Here is a 20,691-nt window from a genome sequence, read left to right on the forward strand (position 1 = left end):
TTTTTTTTTTTTTTTCCCCCCCTCAGTGCTGACTCAGAAGTTCTGAATGCTTGATCTCTGGAGTTCAGTGTGCTTGCCTGTGGGTGGTAGTTAGCTGGTTGCAGAAGGGTAGGGCCCAACTTTCTTGTGATGAAGGTGAGGAGCTTTCCTTCATGGGAGCCCCCATACAGCCTCTTCCATAGTGTCCCACTGTGGGCAAGGAGCCAGCCATTTTCCTCTGTCTTGCCTGTTTTCCTGTGTTGCTCATCTGTCCAAAGTATTTGCCTTGCCCTACTACCGTTGCAGTTCTTCCTGGTCCTAGGACATATCCATCTCAGGCCTTAGTGAGATTCAACAGTCCTCTATTTCGGTGCAACAGTATCCCTTCACCCTGTCCCAATCACACGCCCCATGCACTCCCATGGCCAGTTTCACCGCCTTAAAAAATCGAGCTACCAGTTCTTCCAATTAGCTCATTTCTGTGTTCCCTGCTTGGGGTGTTGCCCAGCCCTGTCCCAAAATTGCTGCAATGAGTGATTGCTCCAGATGTTAGTGGGAAAGTTCCCCCAGCTGCTGTGCCATCTCCACTCCTTATCTCCTCCACTTCTTGACTCACCTTGACTATACAACACGTTAACTGCCATCCATTGTTCTGCTATCTAAGTTTGTGCTTGTTTTTATTCATTGTTCATTGGGTTAATTGCTGGGGGAGTAAATGGGAGCATCCACTTACTTCACCATCTTACTCTGACCCCCTGCCCTATTTTTCAAAAGGAACATATGGTAGAGATAGTTGAAGAAACTTGTTTAGCTTAATTTTGAAGTAGAGCATTGGTGTTATTTAAAAAAATAAAAAAAGCTGTTCCCACTTTGAAGATTTATAAAATATAATAAGTTCAGATGTATTAAATACTTAAGCTCTCCTTAGACCTCTTTTACCCTATCTGGAGAAAGGAGGAATAATTTAGGTCCCTTCCTAATTCAGGGAGTCGGGAGGGTAGGGAAAGTTTCCAAATTACCGCATAAAATTGAGGTAGTAGCATATCAAATTGTCTTTGTTATAACTCTTACTAACACTGTCTTTTCAGTTACTGTGGTGGTTAAGTTTGTGTGTCAACTTGGCTGGGCCTGGCTGACTGGCTGGGCAGCTTGTGTGTCAACTCCATGGCTGTACCTGCCACAAGCAGCTGAGAAACAGTTTTGGGCATGGTCTCTAGCTTATGGCATGCTCGAACCCTGCATGTAGCTGTGTCATTGTTCAGCAGCCTGCCATGCTCTGCCAGCCTCGGGACTTTCAGTGTGCTTGAATTAATGGCCTGCCATGTGGTTTGGCAATGTTGGGACTGTGCCATTTTATTTGTTGACCTTGAGCTTGTTAGCCTCAGCAGCCAGTGAAGAAGAGCCTCTAGCTTCAGTGGGCCGGGAGCAAGATGCAGAGCTGAAGCCCAAGGTCAAAGGCCTTTCACACAGCCCCTAAAGCCTAGCACTTGGAACTTGGACTTCTAGCCACCAGAACTATAAGATAGTAAACTCCTGTTTGTTCAAGCCATCCCATTTGTGGTATATTCTTGTCAGAGTGGCACTAGGTAACCGGAACAGTTACCACAGTTTATTTCCTAGTAAACTGATCCCGTACCCTTGGTGCATTAATATCCTCTAGTACCTTTAAGTTTACTTCTGTTGATGATACCACATGAATCCCATTGTCCAAAGTTAACCCCCCCCCCCCTTTTTTAATAGTTGTTTACATTGTAATCATATAGTCCCTTTTTCTGGCATAAGAGATTCTATAATCGTGCAGTTAGACTAGTAGTATTTCCCTTAGACTTAAAATTAGCTACTGTAGCTTTCAGCTATGTAAAGTAAAACATTATATGCACTGTTTTAAGAAGGAACACTGTTAACATCTTTTACTTAATTTGAATTCAGATTGCAGAATTTATATCTTTTCTTTGCAGAAGACGAGGTAGATTTTTAAAAATTAAAACAAGTCCACTTTTTAAATGTACTGCTGTAACAGTACATTTAAATGAGAATTCTTTGAAACAGATGTGGAGCTATTTGACACAAGAAAAGTCTATTTTAAAAAACGTTCTTTTTGAGAGAATGAAATAGATCATAACTTATACAGACTAGATAAGAGAGACTTTGGACTTCTTTTCAGATACCAGTTTGAGTAATTTTTACAGTAGAATTTATCAGTTATCTATTAAGAATTATTGCTGTTAAACCTAATAAAACTTGACAATAACTATTCTGAGTTGTAGATACATAACAAACACAGTCTTGGTGCTATTAAAACTTTGCTTTTATTTCACAGAACTATTGCACGGCCAAAACGTTGTACATATCTGACTCAGACAAGAGAAAGCACTTCATGTTGTCTGTAAAGATGTTCTATGGCAACAGTGATGACATTGGTGTATTCCTCAGCAAGCGGATAAAAGTCATCTCCAAACCTTCCAAAAAGAAGCAGTCATTGAAAAATGCTGACTGTATGTATACTTGAGTTCTCTCTTTTTTGTCCCCAACTCCCACCAAGATTTAAGAAGAAAAATTAAACTTTTTGTTTTTAATTAAATATTGTTCTTTTCATAACACTTTATACTTTACTAATATACTTGTGGCACACACTTCTTCTGAAAGTATCATTTTCAGTAATGATTTCTTCTCTATTGTTTAATCTCTCCTCCCTGCCCCCCCCCCCCCCCAATCTGAAAATGGACAAAGCCTCATCTAGTAAAGTGGTTCTCAACTAGAGTTGATTACGTACTGCTCTCTGGGGCATTTGGGAAAAAAAGGATTTTTTTTCTTTCATTGTCACAGTGACTAGAAAGAGTGCTGTTGGCAGTGAATGTCTTGAAACAATGATACTAAATACCTTACACTGCCCAAGAAAGCTCCCATTTCACAAAGAATTGATCCACCTAGAAAATCAAAAGTACCGCTTTGAGAAACACTGTTACTATATCAATTAGTGTTTGAAGGGCTATCCTGAGAGCCTAAACACAATTTTCTAGATCTCATCAGCAAATTTGTTGACTATCAAGGATATAATATGTTCCTCTATTTGAGCTATATTCTTCATCCCCATACCCCACACTCCATTTTTGTTTTTTATTTTTATAATGATAAAATCTTTCACATGTACATAAAAGGGAGAAGGAATTATAATGTAACTGTCTATCCATCCTCAACATGTTTTACTAATTCTGTTTCATTTTTTCCATCACCACTACATCCTCCTCCAATTGCTGGATATTTTAATGTGAATCTGGAACATCTTGTCATTAACCAAAATTTTCTGCAATATTGACTTCCTGTTTTTTTGAATTGTAGTGAAAATACAAACAACAAAACATACCAATTCAGTGATTTCTGCATGTATAATTCATTGACATTGATTACATTCTTCAAGTGTACAGCCATTCTCAATGTCCTCTTCCAAATTATTCCACAACCATTAACATAAACTCATTACCTCCTAAATAATAATTCTTTCTATCCCCCTTCCCCCCATACCTGGTAACTATTAACAATGTTTGGTTTCTATATATTTTCTCATTTTTTGTGAGATCATACAGTATGTATCCTTTTGCAACTGACATTTTCTGCTCAGTATGTTTTCAAGGCTCATCTGTGTTGTGTCATGGATGAGGACTTTATTTCTCTTCATGACTGAGTAATATTCCATTGTATATATGTACCACGTTTTGTTCATTCATACCTCTGTTGGCGAATATTAGATTGTTGACGCATTTTGGCTATTGTCAATAGTGCTGTAATGAACATTGGTGAACATGTGTCTGTTCACATTGTTGCTCTCAACTCTCTTGTTTATATACCTACGAGTGGAATGCCTGGGTCATATGAACTGCCAAACTGGTTTCCCCACACTAGATGTATGTACCATTTTACATTCCCACAAGCAGTGGATGAGGGTTCCTATTTCTCCAGTTTCCACTGACATCTATCCATTTTGCTATTTTGTTCAATCATTTCCATTTTGATGGGGTAAGATGGTGTCTCATGGTGCTTTTGATTTGTGTCTCCCTAGTGCTAATGCCTTGGAGCACCTTGTCAGGTGCTCCTGAGCCATTTGAATGGCCTCTGGCAGAATATCTTGTTTGCACTCTTTGCCCATCATTTGACTGGATTGTTTATGTTTTTGTTTAAAATTGTAGAGAAGTATTTTATATATTTTGGATCACTGACTTTTCTTTTTGAACACAGTTGAAACACCTAAACAAAGTTAAAGTAACTCTTTAATGCCATCTGATATCCAGTCCATCCATAGATTTATCAAATTATGTCAAAAATGTCCTTTTATGTTGATGTTTTTATACTTTGTTCAAACCTGGATCTGAACAATGTCTATATATTTTAATCTGTAATAGTTCTTCCCCCTACCCCTCACCTGTTTTTTTTCTTCTGTCTCATTTATTTGTTGAAGAAACTAGGTCATTTTTCCTGTGGGGTTTCTAAATTCTGAATTTGGCTGATTACTTTCTGATAGTATCTCATTTTCTGTAAACTGATGATTAGATGAAGTGGCTGGTACTGTGGACATCCATTTGCATCAGATCAGAAGGCATATGATATCTGGTTATCCTGCTGTTTGTTTTAAGATTGAGCAGTAACTTCAACTGTTGTTAACCTAATCCATTCATTATAAAGCTCCATAGCAACCTAACCTAATGGTTTTAATAGCCATTAATGGTGTTGCCATTAGCTGGTGTCAAGTCAGTTCTGACTCATAACAACAACCCTGTGTACAACAGAACAAAACACCGCCCGATCCTGTGCCAACCTCGCACTCCTGGCTGTGCTTAAGCAAGCATACTGTTGATGCTCAGTATCGCCTCAGTCACTTTGTCAATCCATCTTGTTTTTCGCTCACCCTCCATCTTACCAAGCAAGACACTCCTCTCCGGGGATTGGTCCTCTCTGGCAACATAGCCAAAGTAAAAGAGACGAAGTCTACTCATTCTCATTTTTAAGGAGCATTCTGCCTGTACATCCTCTAAGACAGATTTGTTTGTTCTTCTAGCAGACCGTGGTACATTCAGTATTCTTTGCCAACACCATAATTCAAATGCATCAATTCTTCTTCATCAATTCTTCTTTACTGCCCAATCTTAACAAGACAAAAAGTGGGACAACCACATGGTGTATGCCTTCTGATCTGATGCAAAATAGCCATTAATGGTGACTGCTTTAATCCATTATTTCATCCAGGGCTGCAAAATGGTGATTTTCTAGTTCTTTCATTCATAACATCTGCATTTGTTAGCTGTTTTTTTTTTTTTTTTTCTACAAAGGGGAACATTGTCATGTCACCTTACCTCACATGTAGTCTGCAGAGAAAAGGCAGGATAAATGCTTGATTCTTTTCTTTTACTAATTTACAAAATGGGTTGGTGACATAGTATTCTTCACAGGTCATCAATGAGATTTTAGGTTTTACTAATTGTGTATTATTAATTATTCCTTTTATTATATATGCAGAGGTTTCCTCTTTTTTGTTTGTTTTTTAATACATTGGATGTTTTGAATATATTTTTTTGCTTTTGTTTATATTGAATGTATTTTAGTTTACTGTCATTATTATTACTTACCTTACATTATAGAAAATTTTAAACATATGCCAAAGTAGACAGTTACAAATAAAATGAAGTCTCTTCTGTTTATCCTGTAACTTCAGCAGAGATCTTAACTTCAACCCCATCTTGTTTCATCATCATCTATACCCTATCCTGTCTCTACTTCCCAGTTCAGTGTATTGCAGATCCCGAGGTGTCATAGCATCTGTAAATATTTTGGTGTATCACTAAAAGATAGGATCTCTTGATTTTTACTATGATCAATACTATGATCACATAAAAACAGCAAAAAAAAAAAAAAAAAAAAAAACTATACAAGGAACTAATTTCTTAATATCATCAAATATCCAGTCAGTATTCAAAAATGTCATTTTTTATTAGTTTGCTTAAATGAAAATTCCAATAAAGTCCACCACATACAATGATTTGTATTGTGTTGACATATCCTTTAAGTATTCTTCAATCTTTGAATTCATTCTCTCTCTCTCTCTGAGTTGCATTGTATTTATTCAAGAACCTAGTATATTGTCATTTGGCCTTTAGCGATTCTGGTGAACTAGACTTTACTGATCATGTTCCTTTGGTATAGTTTAGTGTTTCCTGTAGCTTTGTAGACTTATTTTCCTGCTTATATAGATGTGTTCAGTCATGAAACTTCAAGTAATATAATACTTTAAAGGTATTGAGAAGAAGTCAGAATGTTCTAGAAGCACAATGTCCACAGGCAGTTGCCATCAGCTTTGCTAAACATCCTTCTCTGTGCATCTGATTGGATGCAAGCACACAGAAATACACAGGCAGTCTCTCCCCGCTCCCCTCCAAGTTTTTATTGTGAGGTGGGTGAAATTTTTCTAAGCAGATTTGTTTTACATTTAGCAGCTTGTATACATTTTGTTTTGAGACACTGATTCCATTCCCTGCATTATAATAGTCTCTTCCCACTTCTTCTTGTGGTTACCCTGTCCCTGTGTCCTTCTTGCCTATGCATTCCTGTCTGTCTGCCTTTCTGCCTGTGCAAATGCTGCCCTTCTGATTGCCCATGGTTGGTTGTTCTGTGGAGTCAATCTCCCTGGTGTAGTTGTTTGGCTCACACATATGCAAACTTAGTAAAACTACGTATTTACTTAAATGGAACCACAGTATTTAATGTTGTATAGCTTGCTTTTCCATTTAGTGATATACCAGGGAGATGTTTTCTTATCAATGAACTTAGATGCACATCATTCATTTAAATAGGTAGCTAGTGTTATAGTTCAATTATAAATAAATAATTATAAAAGAAGGAGCCCAGGTGGTGCATGCAGTTGTGATCGGCTACTAACCTAAAGCTTGGTCGTTTGAGGCCACCCAGTGGCTCCACAGAAGAAGAGCCCTGGGAATCTGCTTCCTTAAAGATTACAGCCAAGAAAAGAAAAGAAAACCCGGTGGAGGTGCTCTGCTCTGTCACACATGAGGTGGCCATGAGTCGAGGGCCCACTCAAGGGCAGCTAACAACAACGGTTATAAGTAAATAAATGTGGCACATTTTTTTTTTTTTTTTGAAATACTTTTCCCTCTAATAAACAGCACTGCATTAAACATACTGTGTAGCTCTCACTTTAAAATGACTTAAAGGACATATTTTATATCATTAGTTTGCAGAAAAAATTTCCTTGACTTTATTTTTGAATCATCTGTATTTGCTTGGAAGGTCAAAAAATTTGTTAATTGAATAAATCTGTTAAATTATAATGGGGAATAACCATAAGTTGCTAAGTGTCCTATCTGGGTCTCTCCTTTGCCCCCACCCCAAAATCCCAAACACTCCCATAAGTTAGGCTGCTTTTTCTTTGCAGTGTGCATTGCATCAGGAACAAAGGTGGCTCTGTTTAATCGGCTCCGATCCCAGACAGTTAGTACCAGATACTTGCATGTAGAAGGAGGCAATTTCCATGCCAGTTCACAGCAGTGGGGAGCATTTTACATTCATCTCCGTGAGTATAAAAATGTGCATTTGATGCTGTTGCTGTGAAATTTAAATGCCTTTTGGTGTAAGACAGATGGGTTATTAGATTTTTGTCATTTTTCTAAGTAGATAATGATTTCTAAAAGATAAATAATTTGATCTCTTTCCCCACCCCCTGCAGTGGATGATGATGAATCAGAAGGAGAAGAATTTACCGTCCGTGATGGCTACATCCATTACGGACAGACAGTCAAACTTGTGTGTTCAGTTACGGGCATGGCACTCCCAAGATTGGTATGGCTCTCTTTTGGCTTCAGTGCTTTGTGTAATCTCAGTTAATTCTGACAGCAGGAAAGCTACATACAAAATGTAAAAATACATCTCAGTTTCATGCTTTAATTTAACAAGGTGTTAGTCAATAATCAAAAGGAGCTCTGGTGGTGTAGTGCCTAAGGCATTTGACTGCTAACCAAAAGGTTAATGATTCAAACCCACCAGCCACTCTGCAGAAGGAAGACTGGGTGCTCTACTTCTATAAAGATTTACTGCCTCAGAAACCCAAAGGGGGTCGCTATGAGTCACAGTTGACTTGATGGCAGTGAGTTTGGTGTTTTTTGTTTTTTTAGTCAATAATCACTGCATTTATCATCAACACATAGCCCATTTTATTTCAGAAATGCTTTAAAGCAATCAGTGTATATGGATGCATTTCTAATGACTTTCTTTTAAACTATAATTATTGTGTTATATTTCCTTTTTAAATGTACATCTGAAAATGTTCGATAGAGGGCACTACAAATTACATTATGATTTCTTAACTAAGACAGATACATTGTATTCATTTTTTATAGTGCTTGCTATATCCCAACATAGGGCCAAGTTTCCAAAAAGATCAATTTTCTCATTCATTTAAAAATACATCCATAAGTTTTATTCGCTTACTCTCCCACAAGAAGATAGTTTTATTAAAAATCAGATAACATTGGTATTTCTTATTCTGGGAAGGAGGTGTGTAGTACTTAGGGCTTTTGGTTCATTAGGAAGATCTTGAAACTGTAAAGTCTACTTTTCTTTGTAAAAATTAAAAGCTAAAGTTGCCCCTCTCCCTCATTTCTTCCTTCTTTTCTGGAACAGAATACTATTTGCCATATTAACGCTGAAGGTTACTGACTGACCTGGCAAGTTTGATTCAGAGTTAGATTGAGGGATGAGAGGTTGGGGAGGTAGGAAAACACTTTGTCTGACTGTTCCAAACATGCTTCATTTTTAACTCTTTGCTGAAATATTTCCTTATATTTTCTGGGCCGTTTCAACAGAGGTTATAGAATAATCTATAACCATTTAAATAAATACTATGTTCTAACTTTGTTTTAGGGAGCTCTGATAGCATAGTACCTAAAGCACTTGACTGCTAACCAGAAGGCTGGCGGTTCAAACCCACCAGCCACTCCTTGGAAGGAAGATGGGGCAATCTACTTCCATAGTGATGATACTGCCTCAGAAACCCAAGGAGGGGTTGCTATGGGTCGGGGCCAACTCAATGGCACATAACAACAGCAGCAACATCTTTGTTTTAATATTTTGGCTTTATTTTTCTATGTTACAATTGTACAAGGTGATCTTATTTTCTATTTCAGTTTAATAAGCCAAAATATGTGAAATGTAATATTAAATTTATGAAACCTTGAAACTAGAGCAGATTATAAACAAAAAGAGGCCAATGGGGAACAAAAAATGGACCAATGGAAAGAAAGGCAAAAGCATACACCAGAAAGAAACCACCTCCGCATTTCCCTGAGTCCTTCTCATTTGTTTTGTGCCACCCTCCTCTGAGGATGTTGTTGGTCTTCTTCAGCAGTGAACGCTCATATAACAGAGGCACTCTACTGAAACAAGCGAGGCAGTGAGAGTTTACACATTGACCACCTGAAAGGCAAGCCCAGTGCTTACAGTAGTGTTGTATGTAAAGTACCAGTAGTCTGCCCTGCTTGAAAGTCTTTTTTTAATATGTTGACCCTGGAAGCTATGTGACTGTAATTCTAACTGCAAACTTTTTGAAAGGAATAATTTGACAGTTCAAAATGTTTATAACTCACTATTTTGGCCCTCTAGTGCTGCTCTGGGAGCTCTGGGAGCATAGTGGCTAAGACACTTGCCTGCTAACCAGACAGGTGGCGGTTCAAACCCACCAGCCACTCCTCGGAAGGAAGGTTGGGCAATCCTACTTCCGTAGTGATACTGCCTCGGAAACCCAAGGAGGGGTCGCTATGAGTCGGGTTTGACTCAACGGCACATAACAACAACAACAGTGCTGCTCTAACAGAAAATACCACAACATATGGCTTTAATAAATAGGAATTTATTCTCTTACAGTTAGGAGGCTAGAAGTCCAAGTTCAAGTGCCAGCTCTAGGGCCTGGGTGAAAGTCCCTCGACCTTGGGCCACATTGCTCTGATTCTTGTTTCCGGCCCACTGGAGCTGGTGGCATCTCAACTCAAGCAACTGCTGTCTGCTGAGGCTGATAAACCCAAGATCAACAAGTAAAATGTCGTAGTCCCAAGATTATGAAGCAACACAGCAGGCCACTAGTTCAACTCCAGAACCAGTCCCAAGATTGGTAGGCAACATGGGAGGCTGTTGAATGAAGACTTGGCTGTATGCAGGATCCAAGCATGCAAAAAAGCTCAGAGACCTTCCTCAAAGCTGCTTCTTATATGTTGGAAGCAGACCACATCCCTTAGACAGATACTTAGCTACTCACAGCAAATTCCACCATGGAGTTGATTACCAGTCTCATCATGGGGGGAATAACTATCTATAGCTGCTCAGCCAAACAACCTTAACCATCCCACTCACTGTGTTGGACACAACCAGTTCCTAAGAGATCCCTATGAAGTATGCCTGTGAGACAAATGACAGGAAGACCTTGCTGTGGAATAAAGCCCTGCCTTCAATAAAGGACATACCTAAGACCCAATTATTGTGACTTTTCTAACTCGGAATTCCCCAACTACCTTTAAAAACCCTGTACTACACTGCTTAAACCAACTCTTTTTTTTTTTTTTTTTTTGGATGCTAAACTCAACAAACTGTATTAACTCTCGCTGATTTATTAAGCAAACTTTTCCTTTCTGTAAGTGTCTGCACTACCTAGCATGCCTATAGTAAGTTTCTAGAGATGGTAAATTTGCTGCCAGTTTTCTCTTTGATGTTGGAATGTTTGTTGTTACATGTTATTGGAAAGATCATCTCAACCCTGCTACTCAAAGGATATTAGCAGCATCAGCTTCACCTGGGAGCCTATTTAAGGGTGGGGGATCCATGACTTTCGAGTCATTTGTGACTCAAGTTACCTTACAGGACAAAGTAGAACTGCCCCATAGGGTTTCGAAGGCTATAAATCTTTATGGACGCCAACTGCTTCATCTTTCTCCCATTGAGCAGCTGGTAGGTTTGAACCAACAACCTTTTGGTTGGCAGCCAAATGCCTCAACCACCGTGCCACCAGATCTCCTTTTTGGGAGCCTTGTTAGAAATGTGGAATATTATGTCAGGCCCTAGTGTGATGTGTTAATACATGATGTATACTTCCTGTAGTCGATGTTGTAAAAGATGAACACTCACTTTCATGTGGATAAACCTTTTATATTTTAATTGTTGAAATACAGATAATTAGGAAAGTTGATAAGCAGACCGCCTTATTGGATGCAGATGATCCTGTCTCACAACTCCATAAATGTGCATTTTACCTTAAGGATACAGAAAGAATGTACTTGTGCCTTTCTCAAGAAAGAATAATCCAGTTTCAGGTGAGTTTGTAAATTACTGGTGAAATCTGAAATGTGCAAACTATTAAATTAGCAGCTTCAGGAAGGGCATTTGATGTTAATTGTATTCAAATACATGATGCTGTATTCAGGTCCAAGAATCCTTAACACACATGGTCCTCAGACAAAGATCACATCACTTGGAAGAACTCAAAACGATGAAAATGTTCTCAGGGAAGCAGTTTTGGGTTCTTCATCTGATGAATGGAGTGCCCTTCAGAATATCCAGAACCAGATTTGGAGTCTTCAGTGAATCCTCTGAACTGAAACACTGTGTAGAGATGATGTGTTTTTCTGGGAAAGGGTCATAATTTTCATTAGATTTACATTGAGGTCTCCCAGGATAGTAATGATGACCTGTTGCAAAAGCTAATTGTAAGCTGCATTTTACCCAGAAGACTTTCAAGAGGACACTTACGACGTGAGCAAATGATTCAGCAGGATAGTTAGAGCTTCGTGAGAAAGTCTTACAAACATCTGGAGACATGTTCCTGAGAGATGAGTCCACACAGCCAGTCTTCTCAGCTCAGTGCTGTGGGCATGCTGGGCCCCTGGTCTCGGTGTTTCAGGGTTGGGCTAGCCAGTTCAGATCTTGTTCTGTCCTGCTCACAGTGTGCATCTGTGTAGCTTTTCTTCAAGTGTGAGGATCTTCCATTCTCTCTTCCCTAGGGGACTACAGCAAACACTATTCACTGATGAGTATCTGTTCAGATTCTGGTCTTTTAGTAAAGAAATTGTTAAGTTATTTGTGCACCCTCAATGATTATTCTAGGAGCTCTGGTAGCGTAGTGCCTAAAGCACTTGACTGCTAACCAGAAGGCTGGCAGTTCAAACCCACCAGCCAGTCCTCAGAAGGAAGGTTGGGCAATCTACTTCCGCAGTGATACTGCCTCAGAAACCTAAGGAGGGGTCGCTATGAGTTGGGTCTGACTCGATGGCACATAACAACAACAACAACAATTATTCTGAGTATTACTGGTTAGTTACTGTGATGTCACAGCAGTGTTTTGTGTTCTACTGAAAACTGCTCTTCTGGGCTTCCATATTGGTACTCTGTCTGAGTTTCTTTAGAGATTGGCAAAGCACCATGCTTTGGAAGTTTCTGTAAATCATTACTAAATTCTCTAACATTTGTCTGTGAACGTTGCTTTGCTAAAATTATCTTATACTGCAGGTATATAAAACTCAGTTTCTACACATTCTTTCTTTATAAGGCCACTCCATGCCCCAAAGAACCAAATAAAGAGATGATAAATGATGGTGCGTCCTGGACAATCATTAGTACAGACAAGGCAGAGTATACCTTTTACGAGGGGATGGGCCCTGTCCTCGCCCCCGTCACACCTGTGCCTGTCGTAGAAAGTCTTCAGGTGAGATCACTTATTCACAAATCTGCTCTTAACTCTTTGCAGCTGCTCTTAACTATGATTTTTAGAATTTATTTTTTTCATGATAGTTTTGATTTTTCTCCAAATCCTTGTCATTGAAGAATTTTGTTAGACTCCATTTGTTGATGAAAATAGGAGGGATATGCTTATAAGAAAATGAAAATAAACTTAATTTCTAACCTTGAAGTTTTAGCTTTGCTATTTAAAAGAAGCATTTTAATTATTATTTTCAGATGATAGTTGTATCAGAGACAAATTTGTGTACTTTAGTGGAAAATGCAAAATTTTCTCAATGCTATTCTGATTTTCTGTGAATTGCAGTTGAATGGCGGTGGGGACGTCGCAATGCTTGAACTAACGGGACAGAATTTCACTCCAAATTTACGAGTGTGGTTTGGGGATGTAGAAGCTGAAACTATGTACAGGTACTTAATATAACTTCTTACATCTCCCTGAGTTTTTGAGTAGGGCAGGCACCGCAGAGTTCTTGGTTAATCCTGACGTTGATAGAAATGTTAAGCAACTTTCTTTTAAATCGTATTTCTCAAATCTGCTTTGATTTTTAAAGTGCTTCTAAGTTATTTATTTTTCCTTCATAGGTGTGGGGAGAGTATGCTCTGTGTTGTTCCAGACATTTCTGCATTCCGAGAAGGTTGGAGATGGGTCCGGCAGCCAGTCCAAGTTCCAGTAACTTTGGTCCGTAATGATGGAATCATTTATTCCACCAGCCTTACCTTCACCTACACGCCAGAACCAGGGCCACGGCCACACTGTAGTGCAGCAGGGGCCATCCTTCGAGCCAACTCAAGCCAAGTGCCCCCTAATGAATCAAACACAAACAGCGAGGGAAGTTACACAAATGTCAGCACAAATTCAACCAGTGTCACATCGTCAGCAGCAACAGTGGTGTCCTAACTACCGTCTTTTTGCTAGGACTTAAACTGACTTGAGTGCTGCAAAAAGTTGACAACAAAAAAAAAGGAAAGAAAAAGAATGAACAATCTTGTGGTTTCGTGGGAAAACTTTTCCTATCAGGTGATCCTATTCAGAAACCCCGTTACCTGCAAATGCTGATTTGATGTGCAGAAGCCACAGTAAAACAAAACAACAGCAACAAAAAGAAAACCATCAAAATGTAAAAACTCTATTGGAAATCAATTTTTTCAGCTGTTTTTATTTGTCTGGTTCGTTGGTTTTTGTTTGGTTTTGTTTGAATGGGCAAGAAATAGAAATGTGGCTGGAATAAAAGTTAAGCAAACTAGAAGACAAACCTAACATAGTTTTTATGGACCAAGGAACTTGTATAAGCTTTAGTGAAAGGTACATGTTCACCACACCTTTTTGATATTACGGTATATAGCACACCTTTGTTACCAAATAGGTTGCTCCCCTCTGCGCCCACATTGAGCTTTTGCTCCAAAGTACATTTGGGTTCCAAGCCTGACCATGCTTGTTTAATTACCATACTCTTCCAGATTATTTTAGTCTAAGGCTGGAACTGTTTTTTGTTTTGTTTTGTTTTGTATTTTAAGCTGAAGTTAGGACTTTCCATGAATTGAAATTGTTTGGATTTCAGCAAGTCTAATCTTGTAAAGGCCTGCATATATTTTTTTTTAAGATTATATGAAGTCTGTGCAAAAGCTTTAAAAAGAAAAATGCCTCTGCCTTGCCTGCAATACATAACAATGTACGTTAACTTAGTCTCTATCCTCAGACACTTTTGTTAGTTATTTCTGTGTTTTCCTTTTTTTTTTCCTTAAAAAAAAAAAAAAAAAAGATGTATTTATCGTGGTAATTCAAGAGGTTCTACCATTTACATGAAATTAAATGTGGTCATTTCGTCATTAATGAATTAGTGGCACTGTAGGTATTTGACCCTTTTTTTCTACATAATACATCTGGGTTCCAGGATTTGTGTAGGTTTTTATTTTTTCTCTCCTAATCTTGTACATAACTTGTATTATGTGTAAGTTAAACATTTTTATTTTGAATTTGGAATCTTCCCAGTGATTTCATTCAGCAGGGTGTTTTCTGCCTTGTTGGCATTTGACAAATACATCATAAATATTTGCTACCGATTGGTAGACGGTGCCCCTATTGTATAATGAGGAAAATATCTGCAAAAGCATGTTTTTATTATCTTTACTTTTTTATTTTTGTAGCCTAGGCCAAAACATCATTATAATCTTAAAACATGCCTTTATTAGATGAGGAACTAAAATAGGTGGAAGACAGTACAGTGCTTTAGACACAGATAGTTGTAAGGTTATAAAAGTCCAGTTGTAATGTATCTTTCCATTTCTCTCCCTGCCTTTTTCTCTTATCTCGCCAGCACTGAGCATCATCAGTGCTGTGCTCTCAGTTCCCACAAATGTCTGCCATTCAGGAAATGTTTCTTTTCCATTCAGTTAAGATTTGGTTGCTTTCAGATGTGTGTTGGCCTTGCATACCAAGCTTGCCATTTCTCCATTGCTCCCATTACTGCACTTTGATTTTGCCTTTGTTTGGTGTCTTAGAAATTGCAGCAGACTTCCTGGGTTACATTTAGTACAAGAACCACTGTGTGTTATGTTGTAGGGCACAGTCTAGTAATACATTCATCCTGCTTAGAGTAAAAACTACCTCTAGATTGTGGTAAGCTTTTACTGCCCCATAAGACAGGAGCCACAAGTACCTTATGAATGCAAAACCATGATTTCCTACAGTGTTTGCATACAGAACATTTGTCTTTCTAGTGTCCTGGGTCATTTCGATAGTGTTGCCATCTATAGACTTAAAAAAAAATTATCAGTGCATCTTTTTTTAAAAAAAAACCTAAATTTCAGCTTTGCCATCTTTGTCCTTCACTGTTCTGCTGAAACTGTGCCACTGTAATGCAGTTTCTGGTATCAACTCTTTCCTCTGTTGTGAAGTGAAATTCCTTGTGAAACATGGTAGGTGGCTAAATCAGAGTTTCTATGGTTTTCTCTTACTGCAAGCCCTTTAAATACCCACCCTTGGGCTTCAGTAGACTGTGTAGCCTTCTGTTTTTAAATCTGCTCTAGTCACTACCTTCTCTCTTATAAACTAATCCTGCCTCACACCTTAAATCTGTTTCAGTGCTCAAGGGCAGACCTCAGTGTGGCCTTATCTTTGTTTTAACTGTTTACTGGTTTTTACTTGCAGACTTGCTTATTTGTGAGAAGGAGTTCTTCTCTGTTGGTCCAGAAGTAGACATTGCACAGTGGTTTTTGTTCAGAGTGTGGAAACACTTTCAGTGCTGCTGGACTTTTAATGGGCCACAAGTTTCCTCCACTTCCTCGGTTTGGTGTTTAGTTAAGAAATTATAATAAATTAACCAGTAACAGATGAGATGCTTTGCAGCACCAGCTTTGCAGCTCAGAATAAATTTTTAAGTTCTTGGCTTTATGAAAATGAGCTTCTGATTAATGTTTCTATCTTTTTAAAAATAATTGAAGTATTAGACCATAAACCTTTTTGTTTTTCCCCTGAAAAACCCAAGAATGTACTTAAAGGCATTTTCCCCACCTGTTTTATAAAATGCCATTCTATAAATTACAGACTAAAGGGGGAAATGATTTGTCGGTTGGAGCTTATTCTTTACCGGTGGGGTTCTTTCTTGGACAACTGCTTAAAAAAGTAAATAAAAACTCTTTCTCATGGATTTATGAATCATTTTCAGTGTATAACTGACAGGAGCCTTGCCCTCCACACGATAGAGACCATGCCCCCTGCCCTGGTAATGATGTTCTGTGAGATTCTGGCCATTTGCTGCCATAAAGAACCTTAGAATGGTGAAGGCTTCAAGTCACGCTCTGGGTTCTTTTTTTTTTTTTTTTTTTTTTTCTCGTTGCTGTTAATTCTGTTTAACAAGTACCCTGTGAGTCTATGCAGTATCTAAATTTAATGCATGGAAGCCGAGCCTGTGACCCAGTGAGTTTTTATTCACTCCACTGAATTTATCACCTGCGTTGGGAAGGCAGGCTAAAGTCTTTACTGTCGAATGACCTTGATCTTTTGATGATTTTGGAATTAAACACTAGCCTCACACTTGCTTGCTGCTGACTCTTCTTAAACTGTGGCAACTAAAGGCACCCCCATGTATGATGTATTAATCAGTGAAATATTTATCACTGTTACTTCACCACAGATTTATTATGATAACTGGTTAGTTGTTGTTTTTTCCCAATGAAGCTGGTACCATCTGTGCCCTCACAGAAAACTTTCAATGCTGTTTTTAAGAACAAAACTAACTTGCTATTCATGTCTAACCAGATAATCCACAGGGGATTTCCTTTTGAAACAAAATGCTATTGATTATTAATCAGGTGACTTAATTTTGGTTTCAGAAGCAGCTGTGTTTCTGATGAGTACTGAACAAACATGTCTGATTCTCTGTGCCAGACTTGGGACTTGCTGTTAAAGCAGTGTAATGTGGGCTGGATGGTTAGAAACAATAATATGTTAGGGTTTCTTCATAACCCTTTCAGGACTGAACTGTATCTCCTTTGATTAATTTTTCCCTGTGTTGTGATAAATGTTTGCCAGCATTCTGTACTGTGTTGATCCAGATGTAGGTTTATATGCTCATTTTTAGCTTATTTCTTGTACCTTGCAGCATGCTGTACGCATTCAGTCCTTAAGGGGTTTATTTTACAAACTGTGCGCCTGTAAGGTTTATTAGCAATAAGATAGAAAATTGAGCAAATTTATACCATAATTTTGTAGGAAAAAAAAAAAGAATCTGCTCAGTCCCATATTTCATCCATGAAAAACCTGCAATATGGGCAGTTTCAAGGAATAAATAAAAATGAAATGTAAACCATTGTGAATGTCTTTTGTTGGATGTACCTGATGCATGTATTACCGTCTTTGATTTCAGAATAATTCATAAAGATAAGAGTCAATTCCTTATTATAGTTTGTGTGTTTACAACCTTCCCTGGCCATCTCCCTCACATCAAAATGATAGCTCTGCTCACTTCCTTGTTAATGGTTTCAACTAGCTCATGCTTTAAGGAGATGTGGTGGGGTGTTTGGGTTTTTTCCCCCTCTCTCGTGTGAATGGGGAAATGGGCTTGTCATTCAAAGGGCCTGTCTCCCGATTTGGAATCACGTCAACTGCTCTCACCAAGACTAGAGAGTCTTGTTTGGCAGCAGCATGCTTTTCCAATGTTGGGTTGCCGTTTGGTCCTCTGTACAAAAACGCTTGGAACTTAGGTCATAGATAAGAACACGTACAATCTGACCCCTTACTGTGAACAGCACATGATTATTCGTTTATGTCTGTCTTATCATAAAGGAGCCCTGATGGCAGAGTGGGTAAGACACTGGGCTGCTAACCAGAAGGTCAGCAGGTCAAATGCACCCAGCTACTCCATGGAGAAAAAAAAGTTTAGTCCTAGAAAACTGTTCTGGGAGACGGATTAAGCTAATGTGTCTAAAGTACAAGTGAAGTGATTCATCTTGACCTTGAGGTTAGAACCTGAGGCCTAAGGCCAAGAGATGGATCTGTAAGCCACAGGCCCTGGAAGGACCTGAAGACTGGACAGTTAAACACGGAACTCTTTGCGGAAAACCTCAGGTCATCTAACAAGCTTGGCTCAGAGTTGTTGGATTATAACATTCACATGTGTAGAAGTTGCATCACTAATCTTGGTTTATGGGTAATCAAAATGCTGGTATATATTCCATAATACCAAAAAGGGAGATTTTAACAAGAAGAATTCATACTGAACACAAATGGACTGTTTTGGAATTTGCAGACTATTTTGCTTTGGGGAGGGGTGGTGATACTTTAAAACGTAATAGCCTGTGGTGGTTTATTTATTTTTTTATGATTTGGGTGAAAGTTTACAGAGCATTTTGGTTTTCCATTCAAGAAGCCATACACATTCTGTTCTGTCACTGCAGTCCCTACCATGCAACAGTATTCTTTCCCACTTCCTCCCTGTGCCCACTCCTTCCCTATGTCCTTCCCACCCCCTTCTGCTCTCCTAGCTCTACCTCTGGGCAAATGCTGCCCTCTTGATCTCATGTGGTTGATTGTTTAAATGAATGCATACCATCCAAGTATTACTGTTCACCCATAGGCTAAAAGTGAGTTCAGCTCCTGGCTTGAAGGGTTTTTTAAAAGGTAGGAGCTTTAAGGAACCCTGGTGCTGCAATAATAAGGAGCTTTGGTGGTGTAGTTATTAAGGCATTTGGCTGCTAACCAAAAGGGTGGTGGTTCAAACCCACCAGCTGCTCCACAGAAGAAAGATGGGGGAGTCTGCTTCTGTAAAGATTTACAGCTTTGGAAACCCAATGGGGATCGCTGCAAGTAGGTATTGACTTGATGGCAGTGAGTTTGGGATCACTATGCGTACGAAGCAACAGTCAAGAAATCGTACGACATAATGCACTGGGCAAATCTGCTGCAAAAGACCTCTGCAAAGTGCTGAAGAGCTAAGATGTCTCTTTGAAGACTAAGTGCACCTAACCCAAGCCATGGTATTTTCAGTCTCCTCATATGCATGTGAAAGCTGGACAAATGAATAAGGAAGACCAAAGAAGAGTTGTTATCTTTGAATCATGGTGTTTGCAAAGAATACTGAAATTACCATGGACTGCCAGAAGAACAAACAAATCTGCCTAGGAACAAGTGCAGCTAGAATGCTCCTTGGAAGTGAGAATGGCCAAAGTTCACCTCACCTTCTTTGGTCATGTCAGAAAGGACCATTCCCTGGGGAAGGATACCATGCTTGGTAAAGTAGAGGGTGAGCGAAAAAGGGGAAGACCCTCAAGGAGATGGATTGACACAGTGGCTGCCACAATGGGCTCAGGTATAGCAAGGATTGTGAGGCTGGCGCAGGACCAGGCAGTGTTTCATTCTGTTGTACACAGTGTCGCTATGAGTCGAGCTCACTCAGCAGCATCTGACAACAACAACAACATGAGTAGGAACCAAGTCGATGGCAGTAAGCTTGGTTTTGGTCTGGTGCTGCAGTCGTTAAGTGATCTGCTAAAAGGTTGGCTGGTCAGATCCACCCTGTGGCTGCATTGGAGAAAGACTCTGTTTCTGTACAGATTACAGCTTCTACACTGTCATAGAGGGTCACAGGACCCTCTATGACTAAGTCGGCTTAGTACACCTGCCACACCCAGTCTGAGCTTTAAGTGCACCAGCTTCTCTCCAGCATCACGATAGTCCCTGCTTCCCATCTCCATATTTCACTGCCATATTCTACTCATCCATAAATACCAACACATCGGCCAGTCATTTCTTGACCTTTACTGGATTGATAGTTTCTTCTGGTGCTGGGCAAAGGCTCGAGGAGAAGGAGTCACTAATACCCAGATCTCAAGCTCACAATCCACAAACCCCCTGCACCTTCATTGCCTTAAGGAGTATGACTTGTGCATTCCCATAGTGGCCTCTTGAGCTGCTTTTGACATTTTTTTTGGCCTAGAACAGTTCTTATCTACCTGCTGTGCTGCGTGTTCTCATTGTTGTTCCTCATCACACAACACAAGTCTGGTTTTCTCACTTGCTGAGTTCCTACTCTTTAAACCTTCACAGCTAAATTCTTAGTGTGGCATTCAGGTTTTCAGCTGATGTGGAATGCTTTGGAAAACAATAATTACCACTCTGAATAGTCAAACATTCAGTACATGTCCAGTAAAGAAGGGAAATAGCTCAACTTTTATAAGTAGATTGCATTCAGCCTATAAGTATCCATTGAACACCTGCTAGATGCCAGACAGTGCAAGAACTGAGCATATCATTCAGAACCAAAAAGATAAGAAAAATTAGTATTTATTGTTTGTTATCAGCATATAGTAGACCATGATACAGTAATCATGTCATGTTTGAATAAGTACATATATATATATAGAAAGACTTCATTCATTGCCTACAGTACAACATTTGTTAGCTAAGCTCCTAAGTATGATTCATATTCCTGGGAA

At 39.0% G+C, this 20,691-nt stretch overlaps 1 protein-coding gene across 1 annotated transcript in view; it reads left to right on the forward strand.

Moving 5' to 3' along the window:
* Positions 1-13,657, forward strand: part of RBPJ (recombination signal binding protein for immunoglobulin kappa J region) — a 197,026-nt gene extending 183,369 nt beyond the window's left edge. The window contains exons 5-11 of the mRNA XM_042782879.1: positions 2,300-2,474; positions 7,418-7,555; positions 7,709-7,821; positions 11,196-11,336; positions 12,569-12,724; positions 13,064-13,167; positions 13,342-13,657. Coding sequence (XP_042638813.1) covers positions 2,300-2,474; positions 7,418-7,555; positions 7,709-7,821; positions 11,196-11,336; positions 12,569-12,724; positions 13,064-13,167; positions 13,342-13,657 — 1,143 coding nt within the window. The remainder of the gene's footprint in view (positions 1-2,299; positions 2,475-7,417; positions 7,556-7,708; positions 7,822-11,195; positions 11,337-12,568; positions 12,725-13,063; positions 13,168-13,341) is intronic.
* The last annotated feature ends 7,034 nt before the right edge of the window (positions 13,658-20,691 follow it).

The sequence above is a fragment of the Orycteropus afer genome, unplaced genomic scaffold (genome assembly GCF_000298275.1).
Source record: "Orycteropus afer afer isolate SDZICR_OR568_19922 unplaced genomic scaffold, OryAfe1.0 scaffold00497, whole genome shotgun sequence".
NCBI lineage: Eukaryota > Metazoa > Chordata > Mammalia > Tubulidentata > Orycteropodidae > Orycteropus > Orycteropus afer.